General features: G+C 37.9%; 1 protein-coding gene and 1 long non-coding RNA gene across 3 annotated transcripts; one reads left to right on the forward strand and one right to left on the reverse strand.

Moving 5' to 3' along the window:
* Nucleotides 1-547: 547 nt before the first annotated feature.
* LOC133724842 (probable O-methyltransferase 3) lies at nt 548-2025 on the forward strand. Its single transcript, XM_062151723.1, has 2 exons — nt 548-1381; nt 1602-2025. The coding sequence occupies exons 1-2, from the start codon at nt 581-583 to the stop codon at nt 1902-1904; spliced, it is 1104 nt and encodes a 367-aa protein (XP_062007707.1). The 5' UTR covers nt 548-580; the 3' UTR covers nt 1905-2025.
* A 1490-nt stretch (nt 2026-3515) lies between these two features.
* LOC133738253 (uncharacterized) lies at nt 3516-5892 on the reverse strand. 2 transcript variants are annotated; one of them, XR_009860046.1, is made up of 5 exons: nt 5768-5892; nt 4616-4726; nt 4054-4119; nt 3841-3956; nt 3516-3715 (listed from the first exon to the last, which is right to left on the reverse strand). It is a non-coding gene; the product is annotated as an uncharacterized LOC133738253 (long non-coding RNA). The 2 variants fall into 2 exon arrangements; XR_009860043.1 differs by having other exon boundaries at nt 3516-3756.
* Nucleotides 5893-16059: the final 10167 nt, after the last annotated feature.

Genomic DNA, 16059 nt, shown 5'->3' on the forward strand with positions numbered 1-16059 from the left:
GTGATTAATTTCAAAGTGAGAGTGATAGTGAAGGGACAATGCCCATGTGTAATTTTAAGTTCTATGATCATAAACGAAGAAACATGAAAACAAAAACGCAATTATCTCATTTTTAGGCTCCAAGTTAGCGTTAATATGATATATTTTTTAGGCATAAAAGTTATTAGCATAACACGAAAACGATTGAAGAAGATGAATGCTAAGAAAGAATTAGGGTTTAACGATGAGTGAAAAGATTAAAAATGAAGTTTAAGTATGTGTTTTGTAGGATTTTTTAATAAGATATTTTCCTTTATTGTAATTTTATATTGAGGCATTTTAGTCTTTCAATAAATCAAAAACTTGTAGGGTGAACAAAATAGTTAGTAGGGTGGCAATAGCCGCACCCTTGTGATATTTTTCCTTGATTCTAAGAGAGGATTTCATTTTTCTAGGGTTAAGGGTAATTTGCATTAATGTATTGAAATTGGTCCAAAAATAATCCCAAAAAAAAAAAAAAAAAATTAAACCGGCTACTCTGAAGTCTATATATAGTGTTCATTACTTGTGTTCTGATATACAACACACTAAGTTGATCAATATGGAAAGGCTAAACAGCTTTAGACACCTTAACCAAAAATGGTCAAATGGAGAGCATTCCAACGACCTACTTCATGCTCAAGCCCACATCTGGAACCACATCTTCAGCTTCATAAACTCCATGTCCCTCAAATCTGCAATTCAACTAGGTATACCAGATATCATCAACAAACATGGCTACCCCATGACTCTTTCTGAGCTCACATCTGCACTACCAATCCACCCAACCAAATCCCACAGCGTCTACCGCCTCATGCGAATATTGGTGCACTCTGGCTTCTTTGCTAAGAAAAAGCTGAGTAAAACTGATGAGGAAGGTTATACCCTTACTGATGCTTCCCAGCTCCTTCTGAAGGATCATCCCTTAAGCCTAACGCCCTTCTTAACTGCCATGCTCGATCCTGTTTTGACCAAACCATGGAATTACTTGAGCACTTGGTTCCAAAATGATGACCCTACGCCATTTGACACAGCACATGGGATGACATTTTGGGATTACGGGAACCATCAGCCAAGTATTGCCCATTTCTTCAACGATGCCATGGCTAGCGATGCTCGGTTGGTCACCAGCGTGATCATCGATGATTGCAAAGGAGTGTTTGAGGGATTAGAGTCATTGGTTGATGTTGGAGGTGGTACAGGAACTGTGGCAAAGGCCATTGCTGATGCATTCCCACATATTGAATGCACTGTACTTGATCTCCCACATGTGGTGGCTGACCTGCAAGGAAGTAAGAACTTGAAATATACTGGAGGTGACATGTTTGAGGCAGTTCCTCCTGCCGATACAGTTTTACTCAAGGTAATTAAATTTCAGATATAATTTTATCCTAAAAAAGTTTGGATATTATGTATATTTCTTCTATATGCTATTCTACTTGTGATTAAAATGCATTATTTTAGGCAACTATTTAAAACACAAAGTAACAGTCACTTCTATATCTAATTCACTGACCAATATAAAACTCTGGACCAAGACCAAAGCACTTCTAATGCTTATCGTTATTTTATGTCACGAGAAGTGGATATTGCATGACTGGAACGATGAAGAATGTATCAAAATACTTAAGCGATCTAGAGTGGCAATTACAAGCAAGGACAAGAAAGGCAAGGTGATTATCATAGATATGATGATGGAGAACCAGAAAGGCGATGAGGAATCAATTGAAACGCAGCTGTTCTTCGACATGCTGATGATGGCCCTCGTCACAGGAAAAGAAAGGAATGAGAAAGAATGGGCTAAGCTCTTCACTGATGCTGGTTTCAGTGACTATAAGGTAACTCCCATTTTGGGTTTAAGGTCTCTCATTGAGGTTTATCCTTGATAATTATAATGACAGCCTGTAAACAGCAAAGCCAAATGTTACTTGGCGCTACTTCAGAAAATAATAATGTGGTACTGCTCTCCTTCTCTATCAATAAATAAAAGGTTTTATTGCTTATTAATCAGGAATTCCCTAATTTGCTTTGGAAGCTCATGCTTCAAATCAATGGTAGGTATTTCTCATTTTTTAAGTTCCAGTCCAGTTGCACTGGCTTTTAGGATTTTTCTTTTCCTTTCACGAAATTGTATGTTCGGATATGCTTTGTTCAGAATAACCTCTACTAAAAACTGAAAAATTCACTGACAAGAAATATATTTTCAACTACAATGATCTTCTCAAGTAAAGCAGTGGAAAGTGAAAGAAAAGAATCTTCCAAAGTTCTTTTTTTTGGTCTGCAGAACCTTAAAAAAAAATTAATACCTGCATATTCTTTTATAAAAAATAAAATTGAATTTGGTTTATGTTAGATACCTACATATCTTTGACATTTTAACTAAGAAAAGAGTGAAAGACAGAAAGACACACCTTTCACATTAACTATACAAAGATATAAGCTCCGGTGAATAATTAAGTTGAGGAAACTCACTAGAAGAATCAAACAATGAAAGGACAAGAACATACAAAATGAATTGATTGAAAAGGTTCACAGGTCACTTTTCTTGCCCTTAGGCTATCTCGTGTTAGGCTCTTTCCTCAATAAGCAAGTATTCAAGTTCATAGATGAGTAAATAGCAAGTATTCAAGTTCCCTTATGCTTACAAACATTCAAGTTCTCAAGTCAGTTCATAGATGAGTAAATAGCAAGTATTCAAGTTCCTATATCCTTACAAACATTCAAGTATTCAAGTCACTTCCTAGAGTAAAAAGCAACTTACAAAACAAAACAAAAAATTAATGCCATCCATACTAAAACTGAGACAGTGTCATAACTACACTACTCACTGGACTCATGAAACACATTAACATTTAGCTTACATTTGCAGAACAATAATTCTGAAATCATAACATATGGGGAAAAATAAATGACTTTGCAACTTGCAATGTACAAGAATTGAGGCAGTTCAGCGATCACTATGTGTTGGACACATCCATAAACTTACAAGTAAATATATATATATATATATATATATATATATATATATATGTATATATATATATATGTATATATATATATATATACAGATCCTATCCAGAGCGGAGCTCCACTTTGAAAATTAACGTGTGAAGTTCGAGTTTTTGGTCACTTTTTGGTCGCACATCCACATCTCGACCGTTCAGTTTTTAGGTACTAGTGTATAGATCGTCTCTGCAAATTTTCAGCCAAAATGATGATCGTTAAGACATTGATAACTGCCTTAAAGGTAGTACGGTTCAGGTTGACAGATTCAGTCTGTCCATTGGTTTAAGCGAGTTAGATACCTTAACGATCATCAATTTGGCTGCAAAAGTTGCAGAGATGATCTATACACTAGTACCTAAAAACTGAACGGTCGAGATGTGGATATGCGACCGAAAAGTGACCCAAAACTCGAACTTCATACGTTAATTTCAAAGCGGAGCTCCACTCTGGATAGGATCTATATATATATATATATATAGCAAATAGTTTACTTGTAGGCGATAGGATGAAAAAACTTCATCTACATAAAAAGAAAATACATGCCCGAAAAAAATAGTGAAATAGGTCACTGATGCATATTGCTTTTTGCTGTCCAATAAATAACAACCTACCTGAACTATAATAGATGCAAAATCCAGGTCCGACTCTCCTTCTAGTATAGTAGACAGTTCTGAGTAGACCCTTTCAGCATCTAAAAGCACACACAGTCGGAGAATTATGAAAGCACCAAGCCTTGGGGAAAAAGAAAAAAGAGCAGAGTCAAATCAAGAAAAGTAACCCACACAGCTACAGTTGGAGATAAAGAGAGAGACTCACTTCTCCAGAAGAGAATTATCTACACAGAAATTATGAACAAGAAAGATAACAAGCTGGCGGAAGTGTTGTGGATCTTTCGCTATGCATGCATAAACCTCTAGAATCAGGAGAACCACCTGGACATCAGACTTGAAATATTAGATACCCACATGAATGTGGTTCAACATGTTAACAAGCTACATTTTTACATACAGGCCCATATATAGATAGTACCTTATCAGAAGGATCTGAAAGTGCCTCCAAAAGGGTGTTAAATATGTCCTTTAGATAAGTCAACACCTGTTTCACATAAAGTTAAAATATAATTAGAATTTACCCAAAAAGCAAAATAAGACGAGCAATGGCCCAAGAACTATCAAAGGACCAATTCATCTAGAGGCTTATCATTGACCATATTATATATTGCTTCTGTATCTAAATTCTATGCAGTAATAAAAAGTGTGTGTGTCTCTATATATATATTCAATCGGCGCCATTCATAGCCCGTCCACTGTTAGTCCTTGTTTAATAAAAATGAAAGGTGATCTGTCCATTTGTCACTAGAGTTAGAAGTTAAATAAACATTCATAGAACCAAGTACCTTGAAATAACACTATACATATACAAGCATAACCAGGCATGCGATCTCCAAAATTAAAATGAAAGAGAGATAGAGGAAGCATACATTCATGATTCATTAAATACAAACTTCTTTTTAGGGAGTCAAAAATATAGTGCAATTGGTACCTCCCTGAAAAATGATTACGTCCAACCATGCAAACAAGTTCCAGATTACCTCAATACGATGTCTGTTCAGAAGAGGTTGGAAATCCAGTGCAATGCTTCAATTCTAGTAGCCTCCCATTCACTAGATAGAAAGTGTCCTTAGCTCTCTGTTCAAACAAATCTGGAAGGAGCTGGGGGTTAATGATGGTATGAATTAATCCATTAGGAATTATACCACTCAGATAAAAGCATTATGGACTGTTAAAGAGACCTCAGAAGCATATAAATGCAGCAAATACCAATTCCTTATAATTAAAACAAGGGTCAAATTAATACCAACAACTATCTTCAGCTTCAATTAAAGAAGTAGATATAAAGTACAGGAAAAAAAAATCCTAACAACCATATATATATATATGAACCCCCTATTAGAGTATTAGGTGCAGGTCTTATATGTAGCCGTATTTTACAGTCTAGCTTATCCGTATTTCTTAAATTGCAAAGCAAACTCATATCTGCATCTAATAAATGTTAATGATTCTCTACGATCTTTGAGACCCTGTTATAGCAAGAAAGAAATTGCAGGCTTTTAAATATTAATGTGCAGGTAACCAATGGACTACACAACACTTTTAAGTTCATCCACAGAAACAGGACTCTAAAATTGAGTGAGAACAGGGGTTTCAATTTATAGGATTTCAAATGTGACATCATCAGGAGGTTCTACAGAAAATAACTTTTTAAAAATTGAACACCTATGCCTTTCAAATACATTCATGGAAAATCACAGACAAGCCAGAATTTTAAACAAGAAAACAAGTCATGGAAAATCCACCAAAGCAAATCTTCCAGCTCTCTATTCAATACCAAAGACAAGACAGGCAAATACTATCTTTTTCACTCTTCAATAAAACAGTATCAATAGGGAAAAGACATTGTGGAATTTATCATGAAGGCATTACTAACAATTTAACAGCCAAAAGGGAAATTACAGACAAATAACAATATACTTGACAACATACCCACAAATCAAAGTTCCCGTTCTTGGGTTTTCTTTAATGCACCCAACTCAATTTTCTTTAATCACTTGACAAAGACAATATGAATTTTCAAACTTTCTTCCAATTACTAAACCCTAATCAATTCACAGTAGAGAAATCACAAAAGGAAGACTCACCCAGTTCATAGAAAACAAAAAATGAGATACTTTGAATGACCTTACCTGATAGCGATGAAGAGAATGATTTCAATTGAATGATCTTGCTTGATTCTGCAGTCGTGACAACAAAGTATTGCTAAGAACTAGCTTTGAGCGAGCGAGCAAGCGAGAGGGAGAAGGGAGTCTTGCCGTCTTAGCTATAGGAGACGTGCTGACTTAGGTCGATGCAGTTTCTTTTTTTTTTTTTGGTTGTTGATACGACGTATTTCACAATGTGTCGCAAACCCTCCTTGTTTTATGCCTATTTACGACAATTTGTGCGACGGAACTTAATAGGGGGCGCAAATATATTGGCGCCAACTTTGGGCGCTTAATTCCGCCCAAAATTAAAGACATTTGCGACGGCCGCGCTTCCTGTCGCAAATAAGGTGTAACAAATAATTTTTTTTTTTGTAGTGTCCCCTCCATTATAACAAAAAAAAAAAAAGAGTAATGGAATGGTTAAACCATCAAGTAGCAAGCCTGCAAATGTATCTATGCTTAGGCTGAGCTGAAAATTGGACACACACTTGGATTTTGGAGCATATATCAGATGGACTGGACCTAATGGAAGAATTCATAAATGCTAAACACCGATGCAATGAGATACATGGAAAAAGGAGAACGATTTTGCCGTCCATTGATTTTGCAACGAAAATTGTCCCTAATGTCTTGGCACTTTGATTATTATTACAAAACATTCCCATTCTGATAGGCAAATCGAGCAATCGATAGGACTTGGTTCCATGCCATTTGGTTTTGTTTTTTTGGGTAGGAACCAGATCGAACCTGGAAACTCGGTTCAACCCCAATCTAGGGAAATGATTTTGTAGTGTAGTCCTTTAACATGAACATGATTTACTCTAAACGCAAGCGCATGTGTCGAAGCCAAGTAAGGAAAATATTAAGTCCGGAATTTATCGCACTTTGGGGATTAGTGGCTAACCCACAATTTTTGGCAATGCTCAGCTTTGGTAAGAGTCATTAAGAAAACAAAACAAAAATAAAAATAAAATAAATAAAAATATTAATCTAAGGCACTAAGCCTTAGCAATACTTGGCTTTGGTGAGACAAAACTAAGAGCCTAGTTGTGGTTATTTATAATGAGTCGAAATTCATTCAATTTCATGATTTGATTTCATAATTAACAAAAAGCAAATAAAATAAAGGGTTTTTTACTTCAACAGTGTCTCAACTCTTCGAGGACTTTTGAAATGATACCTGAACTTTCAAAGTTACCAATGTGATACCTGAACTCTTTTTTTCGTATCAACGTCGTACCTGCGGTCGATTTCCGTCACAGAACCGTTAACTATGACCACGTGCCCAGCACGTGAGGCACAAAATAAGGGTAAAAATGACCTTTCCCACTTCCTTTAGTTCTTCACGGGGTTTTTTTACTTCAACAGCGTCTGAACTCTTCGAAGACTTTTGAAATGATACCTGAACTTTCAAAGTTATCAATGTGATACCTGGACTCTTTTTTTCGTATCAACGTCGTACTTGCGGTCGATTTCCGTCACAGAACCGTTAACTATGACCACGTACTTGAGGTTAAAAGACTAATTTACCCTCAAAAGTATTGTTTTTTATTTTTTTTGCTTTCTTTCTTTTTTTGTTTCTTGTTTTTCTTTTTCGACGTCTTCTTCCCTCTAATTTGTCCCCTCCGATTGGAAGTCATGGCCGCAAATCAGATCTCACCTTCTCTCTCAACCACCCAACCCTTTCCAAGCACTACCTGACTATAACCACATTGAACTCAGCTAGATCGATATGGCAACCTTGCAAAAATTTAAGCTCCTCGCCACTCAATGCCCCATCGTCGCCTGAAGCCCCACGCGCATCCTATCCGCCAGCCCCGTCATCCACCTCCGCCGCCGTAAAACCCTCAGATTGTTCCTCACCCACCCCGACCGCCGCCAATTGCCTCGCCGGAGTACCTCGTCCGATGCTCCCACTAAGTACTGATATTACAGCCGCAAATAACCAAAGGCCTTTTCTTTTTTGGACAAATTGATTAGAAGCTGGAATCAGTGAAATGATCATTGCCCCATTGTTCGATAAATCATATACAGATAGATATAGTTATACACAGACACGCAGTCGCGAAAATCAGTTTTGGGTTTTCTCCCATCATCACCATCCTTCGCCTTTTCGCCGCTGTTGAGAGAGAGAAAGAGAGTTGCAGAGAGAGAAAGAGAGAGACTCTCAATCTCCTTCACTTTTGCAGATTTTGATTCAATTACAAAGACACGGACTATTTTTGAAATTCATGAACTTATGTTGTGATGTTAGTTGCGGTGAGGAAGCCGAGTCCCACGACGGCGTGGCCCGCCTCCGTCATATCTCCGGCAAGCCGCACAAGAAGGTCTGCATTGCCGCTGGCCATATTCTCTCTCTCTCTCTCTCTCTGATCCCTCTGTCTGAAATCTCAAGTAAATTCCAAGTCTCAGATCTGGAGGCCAAGAGTCGTGAAACCGTCTACACCGCTCCGGCCTGCAATAAATTCAGAGAAGCAAAGCCGTCGAGCAAGTTGTGCTTGGAGAACTCCGACGAGATGGAGTCCCCGGCGGTGTCCGTCCATCAGAGAATTGGATTCAAGTTTTGCTTTGGGTTTTGCATTTTTCTAGGAAATGTCATCACCCCATCTGCTTGCATTTTGTAGATGAAAAAGGAAATAGAAATGGAGAAGAAGAACTGAAGGTACGACGGGACACGTGAAGAACTAAAGGAAGTGGGAAAGGTCATTTTTACCCTTATTTTGTGCCTCACGTGCTGGGCACGTGGTCATAATTAACGGTTCTGTGACGGAAATCGACCGCAGGTATGACGTTGATACGAAAAAATGAGTTCAGGTATCACATTGATAACTTTGAAAGTTCAGGTATCATTTCAAAAGTCCTCGAAGAGTTCAGACATTGTTGAAGTATATACTTTTGAGGGTAAATTAGTCTTTTAACCACATTAAGTGCCTCACATGCTGGGCACGTGGTCATAGTTAACGGTTCTGTGACGGAAATCGACCGCAGGCACGACGTTGATACGAAAAAATGAGTCCAGGTATCACATTGATAACTTTGAAAGTTCAAGTATCATTTCAAAAGTCCTCGAAAAGTTCAGACACTGTTGAAGTAAAAAACCCTAAAATAAAATGCGACAACCAAAATTGTAAATAAATAAATATCAAAAATGAAAAGATGATATAAATGGGAATGTTAGATTGTTAGGGTGCTTGGATGGTTCCTTTACCCAAATTTTATGTGTTTGAAGCAATCCAATGTAAATGCATGGCGGTTCAAAGCTCAAGGGATAATGACTATATATTGTCAATTACGGTATTAATGTGTCATTTCGGTCAAACTAACTCAACTAGAGCGAGATATAGCCGGTTCAAGGATCACTAAATCAATCTAGTTGGCGTAAAAATCAGGAATTGGACTACTAAGCAATCCACCAACGCAATTACGATACAAGCGTAAATCACCATTCTCATAACCCGACGAATACAAAATTGAGGGTTTCTAGCATAGGAATTAGAGGGGGTCAAGCCTCTAACTCCCTCCCAAACATGCTCAAAATACACATCCTAATACACATCCTAGAGTTGAATAGGCTTCTAGATATGCATTTCAACCTAACAATAATTGATATAAGCATCTAACATATAAAATTGCATCATTACATTAAATTGAACATCTTTTACACAAGATTTAAGCTAAGGGCACACAACCCTAGCCCCCAACAACTAACTACTGACAAAAACACATCATATACATTAACAATTTCATCAAAATGGAAAAGGAAAAAGTATAAAAAAGGGGAGAACAACCAAGACAAGTTATGAAGTACTAGAAAATATATATAACAAGTCTTGGAATTATAATTTCTCCTTTGTACGTACCAAGCTTGAATGTTGAAGATGTTATAGCCTTTTGGTGATTTCTACTTGATTACTCCTTAGATTTTGAAGATGTGATGAGAATTTATGAGGGGAAAATGAAAATAAAAGAAATAAAAGAAAGAAGAAAAAAAAAGATAAAAGAAAAAAATGAAAAAGGAGTGAGAGCAGCCCTTTTGTGCTGTCCCCTCTTGGTTGCGGCGCTGTGGTAAAAGGAGGGTGATAGATGGGTCATTGACTCGTGGTTGCTATCGAAGAAAGAGAGAGCGAGATATCAATGCATGATTGAGTGCGTTGTGGGTGACTTTGTGAGAAAGAGATGTGGGGATGTGGTCTGGCATGTAGAGATAAAGAGAAGATAAAAAGAAATGATAGACCAAGGACTAAGATATAGAAAATCGAGGAAATATCGACCATCCGAAAAAATTTCCAAAGGAAATTTAAAGAAAATATCGATATCGATAAAAATTCGATAGAACTATGGAAACTTGGAGAAAAACATAAAAATTTTAAATGAAACTTTAGGATATGTTTATTTGATCAATTTTTTTTTTATCAGATAAACAACTCAAACGCTACAACTAGTCTTTCGTGAGTCGAACTCACAACCTCCCACCTACGAAGGAGAGACTATGCCTCTAGACCAAATGATACTAGGCTTTATTTGATCAATTATATACTCTATTTCAAAAACAAATATGAAGCAAATTTTATTAAGTAACAAATTAGGATATATTGATCGAGTCACAAACATTCATTGAAATTTAATTTAATGAATATTTATAATCTTGATACTTTACTAATTTTTTTTTTTTTTGAACCAAATCAATCAATTCATTCAACTCAAGCCAGAATGGCACTGATACATACATTCCCTTGCCATCTCTAGACAAGTTTAGGACGTGGTATGCTAGCACCACCCATTAGACAACCAGTGCTCACTTATTCAAAAGCGAGCCTAACAACTATGAAAACTAAACATAGTAATTAGGCAAAGTTTAGAAAGAAAAACAAAATTAGATTCCTCCTTTCCCATAACAGTTAGGGCTGGGAGGTCTGGAAAACTCCATTGCTGCATGCTGCGGGCAAAAACACTGCTATGGATCAAACCACCAGGATCCCAAATACGAAACCCTAGAGAATTAGGATCCCTCGTTTCGGTCCACAAATGGGTCATAATCCAAGAAACAGTTCCAAATATTTGGGACACCCAATACTCCCAATCTGATTTAGGCCATCCACCTAACCTGGGCCACAGAAGTGAGTTGGGCCTCTAATTGGTGGGTCTCCCAATTGATCTGGGCACCCCCTCTTCTGCATTAAACCCAGTCATAGCTACTGCCTACGCCGCTGCTTGTACACTGTCATCAATTATGCAGGCCACGGCCTGCACCCCGGCACATACAACCAGCTGGACCTTCACCTTCCTGCAATGAGCATGGGAAGTGCATCCAGGCCGGGAGCAAAGCAGTCCCGCGGCCATACTACCTGCCTCCACTCCTGCAGACCGGACCACCACCGCGCGTGCAGATCGGATCCAACCCACATCAGTAGATGTTGTTCTTCGTGATCGCGACATTCCCACCAAGGTAGCCACCCCAATGCCAGTCCGCCTTCTCTGCCAAATTGGAAATCTTCTCCAAACAGCCATCTCAGCAACTCGGAGCCGACCCCACCTCGTCGCCTTGCTCTGAGTATAGAGGAATTGTCCCTGCCATGGCTGGAACAACCCACCGGATCTGGACATCCCCTGCAACTCTAGCCCTGCATCCTTTAGCCTCGCTCGACTCGGTCGGATCCGACCCGAAGTAACCCGCTCTGCAAACCGGCGCTGGACGGCCTCAACGCCCCAACACTGGAGGCCAGATCTCCTTCGAGAATCCCCATGAGAAGGTTCATGGTCGAGAGATCCATTCTGATAAAAAGGTTTCTTTGGAGGGGTGTTCGCCGAAGACAACCAGCGTTGCAGGGCTGAAGAGAAGCCACAAAGTGTGGAGAGGAAGGTTCCACTTAGGGGCGAGGCCGGAGTTGGCCACCATTGGAAAACCCCGAAACCGGGGCGATTAGGGTTTAGGGCTGCCATCTTTCCTACATCTCCAATTTCACTACTTTACTAATTTTCATACATAACATTGGTAGTTTATTCAGATTCAAAGTATTTAAAATAATAAATCTAATTATTTCAAATAAAACAAATTTTTTTTTTTTTTTGAATCAAGCCCACGGGGAGAAATAATATATTCATCACAAGCCAGAATAGGCTGTTACATACCATTCCGCTGTCATTTAAGGACATAGACAGACAAGAAGGTAATGGTAGTACCCACAGTGGTACGTAAAAATAGACCCACTTATTATACATTTCAAATTGTAGAGATAGCGGAGATCCTCTATTGGTACTACACCCAATGGAGATCTAAGTTCCTAATACAAGGAATTTATTGAATTTAGACAAAACTAAAAACATAGGGTTGGGCCAAGGGCCTAAACCCTAGCCCAATTGAGAAGCTACTGGACTAGGGTAAAACCCCAGCCCATAAACTCAAAGCCCAAATAGGATATCCATCAAGCAAAGGTCCACCCAAGGCTCAATAGAATCATAAAAAAAAACAGATGAGATTTATGAAGAAAGTGTTATATATAAAAGATATTCAATTAATAACCGAATCCTCCTCCAGCAGGAAAAAGTCTTGTCCTTGCAAGACCAAGGTTTGAACCTCTGTAAGGTTGGCTTTGCTCCTTTTCCTGAATTTTGAATTCAATTTGGCAAATTGGGTCAATTTGCGTTGTTGGCCCACGAGGCGAAAATTACTAGATTTCCACAATAAAAGTGTTTAAAAGAGCTCCTCATTCCTGACCTGACAAATTCGTCTACATAACCAGGGCTAGCTCAGTGTTAGACATAATGGATATTGCATGACTAAATAGATCTTTGAAAGAACCTTATTTCCAACTACCATTGCTTTTGGGCATAACCATAACGCATGAATTATGGTTATTCTCCGAAGCCAGTCGACACCTTTGACACATTGGGGAGGAGTGCAAATGCCTTTTATGTAACACAGCTGCACATGGCAATATATCATGCATGACTCTTCAGATAAATGTTCTTGCTACTGGCGGTACTTTCAGTCTCTAAATAAGCTTCCAAACCGGGTCAACTTGAGAAATTGAGCTACCACTTCTATCAACAAACCTTTCTCTAAAATCTTGTGCAACCCGATAACCACTTTTTATTGTATAGAGACCTTGCTAATTGGTATAATCCCAACAAAGTTTGTTCAGCATCGGGATTAAAGGCAAAGGAATTGAAAAAATAGTTACTGCTTCAGTATGCCAAAAGGAGTGAAGGATGAGATCAAAGTTCCAAGTTCCGTCTGCCATAATCAAATCAGAAACCAAAGAGCTAAGCAGTAAATTAGGAGGAGATTATATGCAAAATGAATACGGAATTAGTTCCCAAGCATCACTATAGATTGAGATTGAGCGACCATCCCCCACCCTCCATCTAAGACCCTTCAAAGGCATTCTCTACCCCAAAGTAAAGACTTCCAGATCAGTGAAGCAGAGCTCCCAACAGGGGCAGACGTAATGAAAGATTGTGGAAAATACCTACCTTTATAAACCTGTGAAACCAAAGAGTCTGGATTGGAAGTCTCCAACATTGCACGGCCAATAGAGCTTGATTGAAATCAACCAAATTCCGAAACCCCAATCCTCCCTTCAGTTTATTCTGACATAACATAGACCAACGAAGCCAATGAACACCCCGCAATTTTCTTTTTCGCCCTTTACGATGAAATTGACTTGTGGTCGATTTTTTCAACAAACTTTCATTTACTCCAACTGTGCGTCATTTTGTTCCAAAATTCACATCTCCACTTATTCTCTACAAATAAATAAAAATAGATTGATTACCAAATTATTTGATTTGAGGATTAGCTTATTTATAGTGTTTAAGATGCAATTACACGCATAGAATCATTCTTTGATTTGTCATACTTTCTCTATCATTCTATTAGTTGAATTCCAAAATTGCGCTTAATGCCTTAGGAGTTGGGATTTCATTGTAATAAGAGCAAGTCCACCCGTTGAGGTTGGGTTGTCAATACTATTCACTGCTTTTTGCCTTTCATTTCCACCATCTAGGTTGGTTGGTCAGATACTATTCACAAAAGGTCACTCTTTATCAATTTCTTGACCTGCCAACTAACATTTGGTGACCTTTTGTGAACAGTATCTGACTAGCCAACCTAGATGATGGAAATGAAAGGCAAAAAGCAGTGAACAGTATTGACCTGCCAAGCTCAACGGGTGGACTTGCTCTAAGGGACGGGATAAGATCTAGGGCTGGCAAGTTGGACCTAAAAACCAAACAAATGACTGAACTGGTCTGGTTTGATTTCATTTCTTCAAAATAGTTTTCAGGCAATTATCAAATCAAACCGATTGCGGTTCAGTTTTTCATTGATAGTTGGTTTACCAACATATCAAATAAATAATTTATTCAAAGTAAAATCCAATTTGGGATGCATAGGTGACTTGATACACATTTACGCAAGCATACGTATCATTGTCAAGATAGGGAAATATTATGCCCAAAGTTATTGTACCACGGAGATTAGTGGCTAACCCACAATCCTTGGGTAATCAGGAATAAAGACACTTAGCAAACAAATAAAAAGAAAGAAAAAAAAAATAATAAAAAAAAATAAAAAATGCTACTCTAAGGCAACAAGCCTTAGCAATGCTCGGCTTTGGTTTGCTCCGAAGCCTAATCAAAGCTATGAGCCTAGTGATGACTATTTACAATGAAGTAGAAAGTGTCACTGAAAATGTAATTTGCATTTCTAATAACTAAAGTGCAAGAATTTAAATGAAGACTTTTACTAACAACTAAACTAAATAAAGAAAGCAAAGTAAGAAATGATCATATAAGTATGGGATTGGTAGTTAGGGATGATTCCTAACCTTAATTCAATGCTCTAGATGCTAATTTAATTGACATGCAATTTACTAAAAATGGTAGAGGCCGTACCCAGGGCTGTCGTTTAATGTTTATGTGACAACTTGAAATTCCTTGTTAAAAACCAATTAGGCGACAACTTCTATCAGTTGTCGGTTAACAAATATTTATGTGACAACTTTAATTTTCTTGCAAAAGACTAATTAGGTGACGACTTCTACAGGTTGTCGCTTAATGTTTGTGTGACAACTTGAACTCCCTTGCTGAAAATCAATTAGATGATGACTTATACAAGTTGTCCGTTAAGTTTATGTGACAGCTTTAATTTCTCACAAGAAAATCAATTAAGCGACGACCTCTACAGGTTATTGCTTAATATATGACAACTTGAACTTTCTCACAACTTACCGATATATCATGGAGGTTATGTGTGGGTGTAAAATTTAAAGAACGGTTTCTAGTCAGGAAATGGCCTAATAAAGAGGCTGCACAATCTGTTTAGAAAAAATGTCTCGAAGTGAAATATCTCAAGGCGGCTTTGGGTGAGGTGAAATCCCTTCAAGGCGAATTTGGGTAAGGTGAAACCTCTCAAGGCTGATTTGGGTGAGGCGAAATTCCCTCATGGTGAATCTGTATGAGGAGAAATCTCCTCAAGACGAATATGAGTGAAGAGTAGTAATCCCCTCAACGAAAATCTAAGTGAAGATAAATCCCTTCAAGGGAAATTCGAGTAAGTAGAAATCCCCTCAAAGCGAAACTTGAATGTAATGCAATAAAAAGTGAAGAAGCTTGAATCAAGTGCGGACACTATGCGGTCATAAAATGCATGACTAATGACAATGTTGAAGAAGTTTATGATGAATGACCAAGGATGCTTTGTTGATACTGAAGACATTGGCGTAAACATCAGATGATGTCTTTAGAAAAGATGAAAATCTTGTCTCTACCAATGTAGACAATTCGGAAACGGAAAAGGTTTGTGATTCACAAATTAGTCTTGAGTAATATTAGGGTATATGCATAATTGTCATCTGTTCTTCGTTTTCTTTCTTCTGCTTTTGGTTTCTCTCTGTTTTATTTTTCTCCTTTTACACCATTCTTTTCCCTCTTCATCCGTCATTTTCCCACTATTTCAAGAGTTAAAATTAATCTTTCTTCCTCTTATTTTTCTTTTCTCTTCGTTTTTCATTGTTCTTTTCTTGTCCAGGCGTCCAAAAAGTCATATGGTCTTCATTTTCTTTCTTCTGCTTTTGCTTTCTCTCTTTGTTTTACTTTTCTCCTTTTACCATTCTTTTCACTCTTCATCCGTCATTTTCCCACTATCAAGAGTTGAAACATTGAGAATTTCCATAATGTCAGCTTTCATTGGGACTGAATTGATCAGTTAACCGACTGTTGATCAACTGAGAATTTTAGACGGTCACAATTGGAACATCTTAGACTAATCTAGG

The sequence above is a fragment of the Rosa rugosa genome, chromosome 1 (assembly GCF_958449725.1).
Source record: "Rosa rugosa chromosome 1, drRosRugo1.1, whole genome shotgun sequence".
NCBI classification, from domain to species: Eukaryota; Viridiplantae; Streptophyta; class Magnoliopsida; order Rosales; family Rosaceae; genus Rosa; species Rosa rugosa.

Excerpts from the sequence above, each read along its gene's own strand:
- LOC133724842 (XM_062151723.1), top strand. The coding sequence starts at position 581 with ATGGAAAGGCTAAACAGCTTTAGACACCTTAACCAAAAATGGTCAAAT. Across the intron at positions 1,382-1,601 it reads CCGATACAGTTTTACTCAAG|TGGATATTGCATGACTGGAA; the intron begins GTAATTAAATTT and ends TGTCACGAGAAG.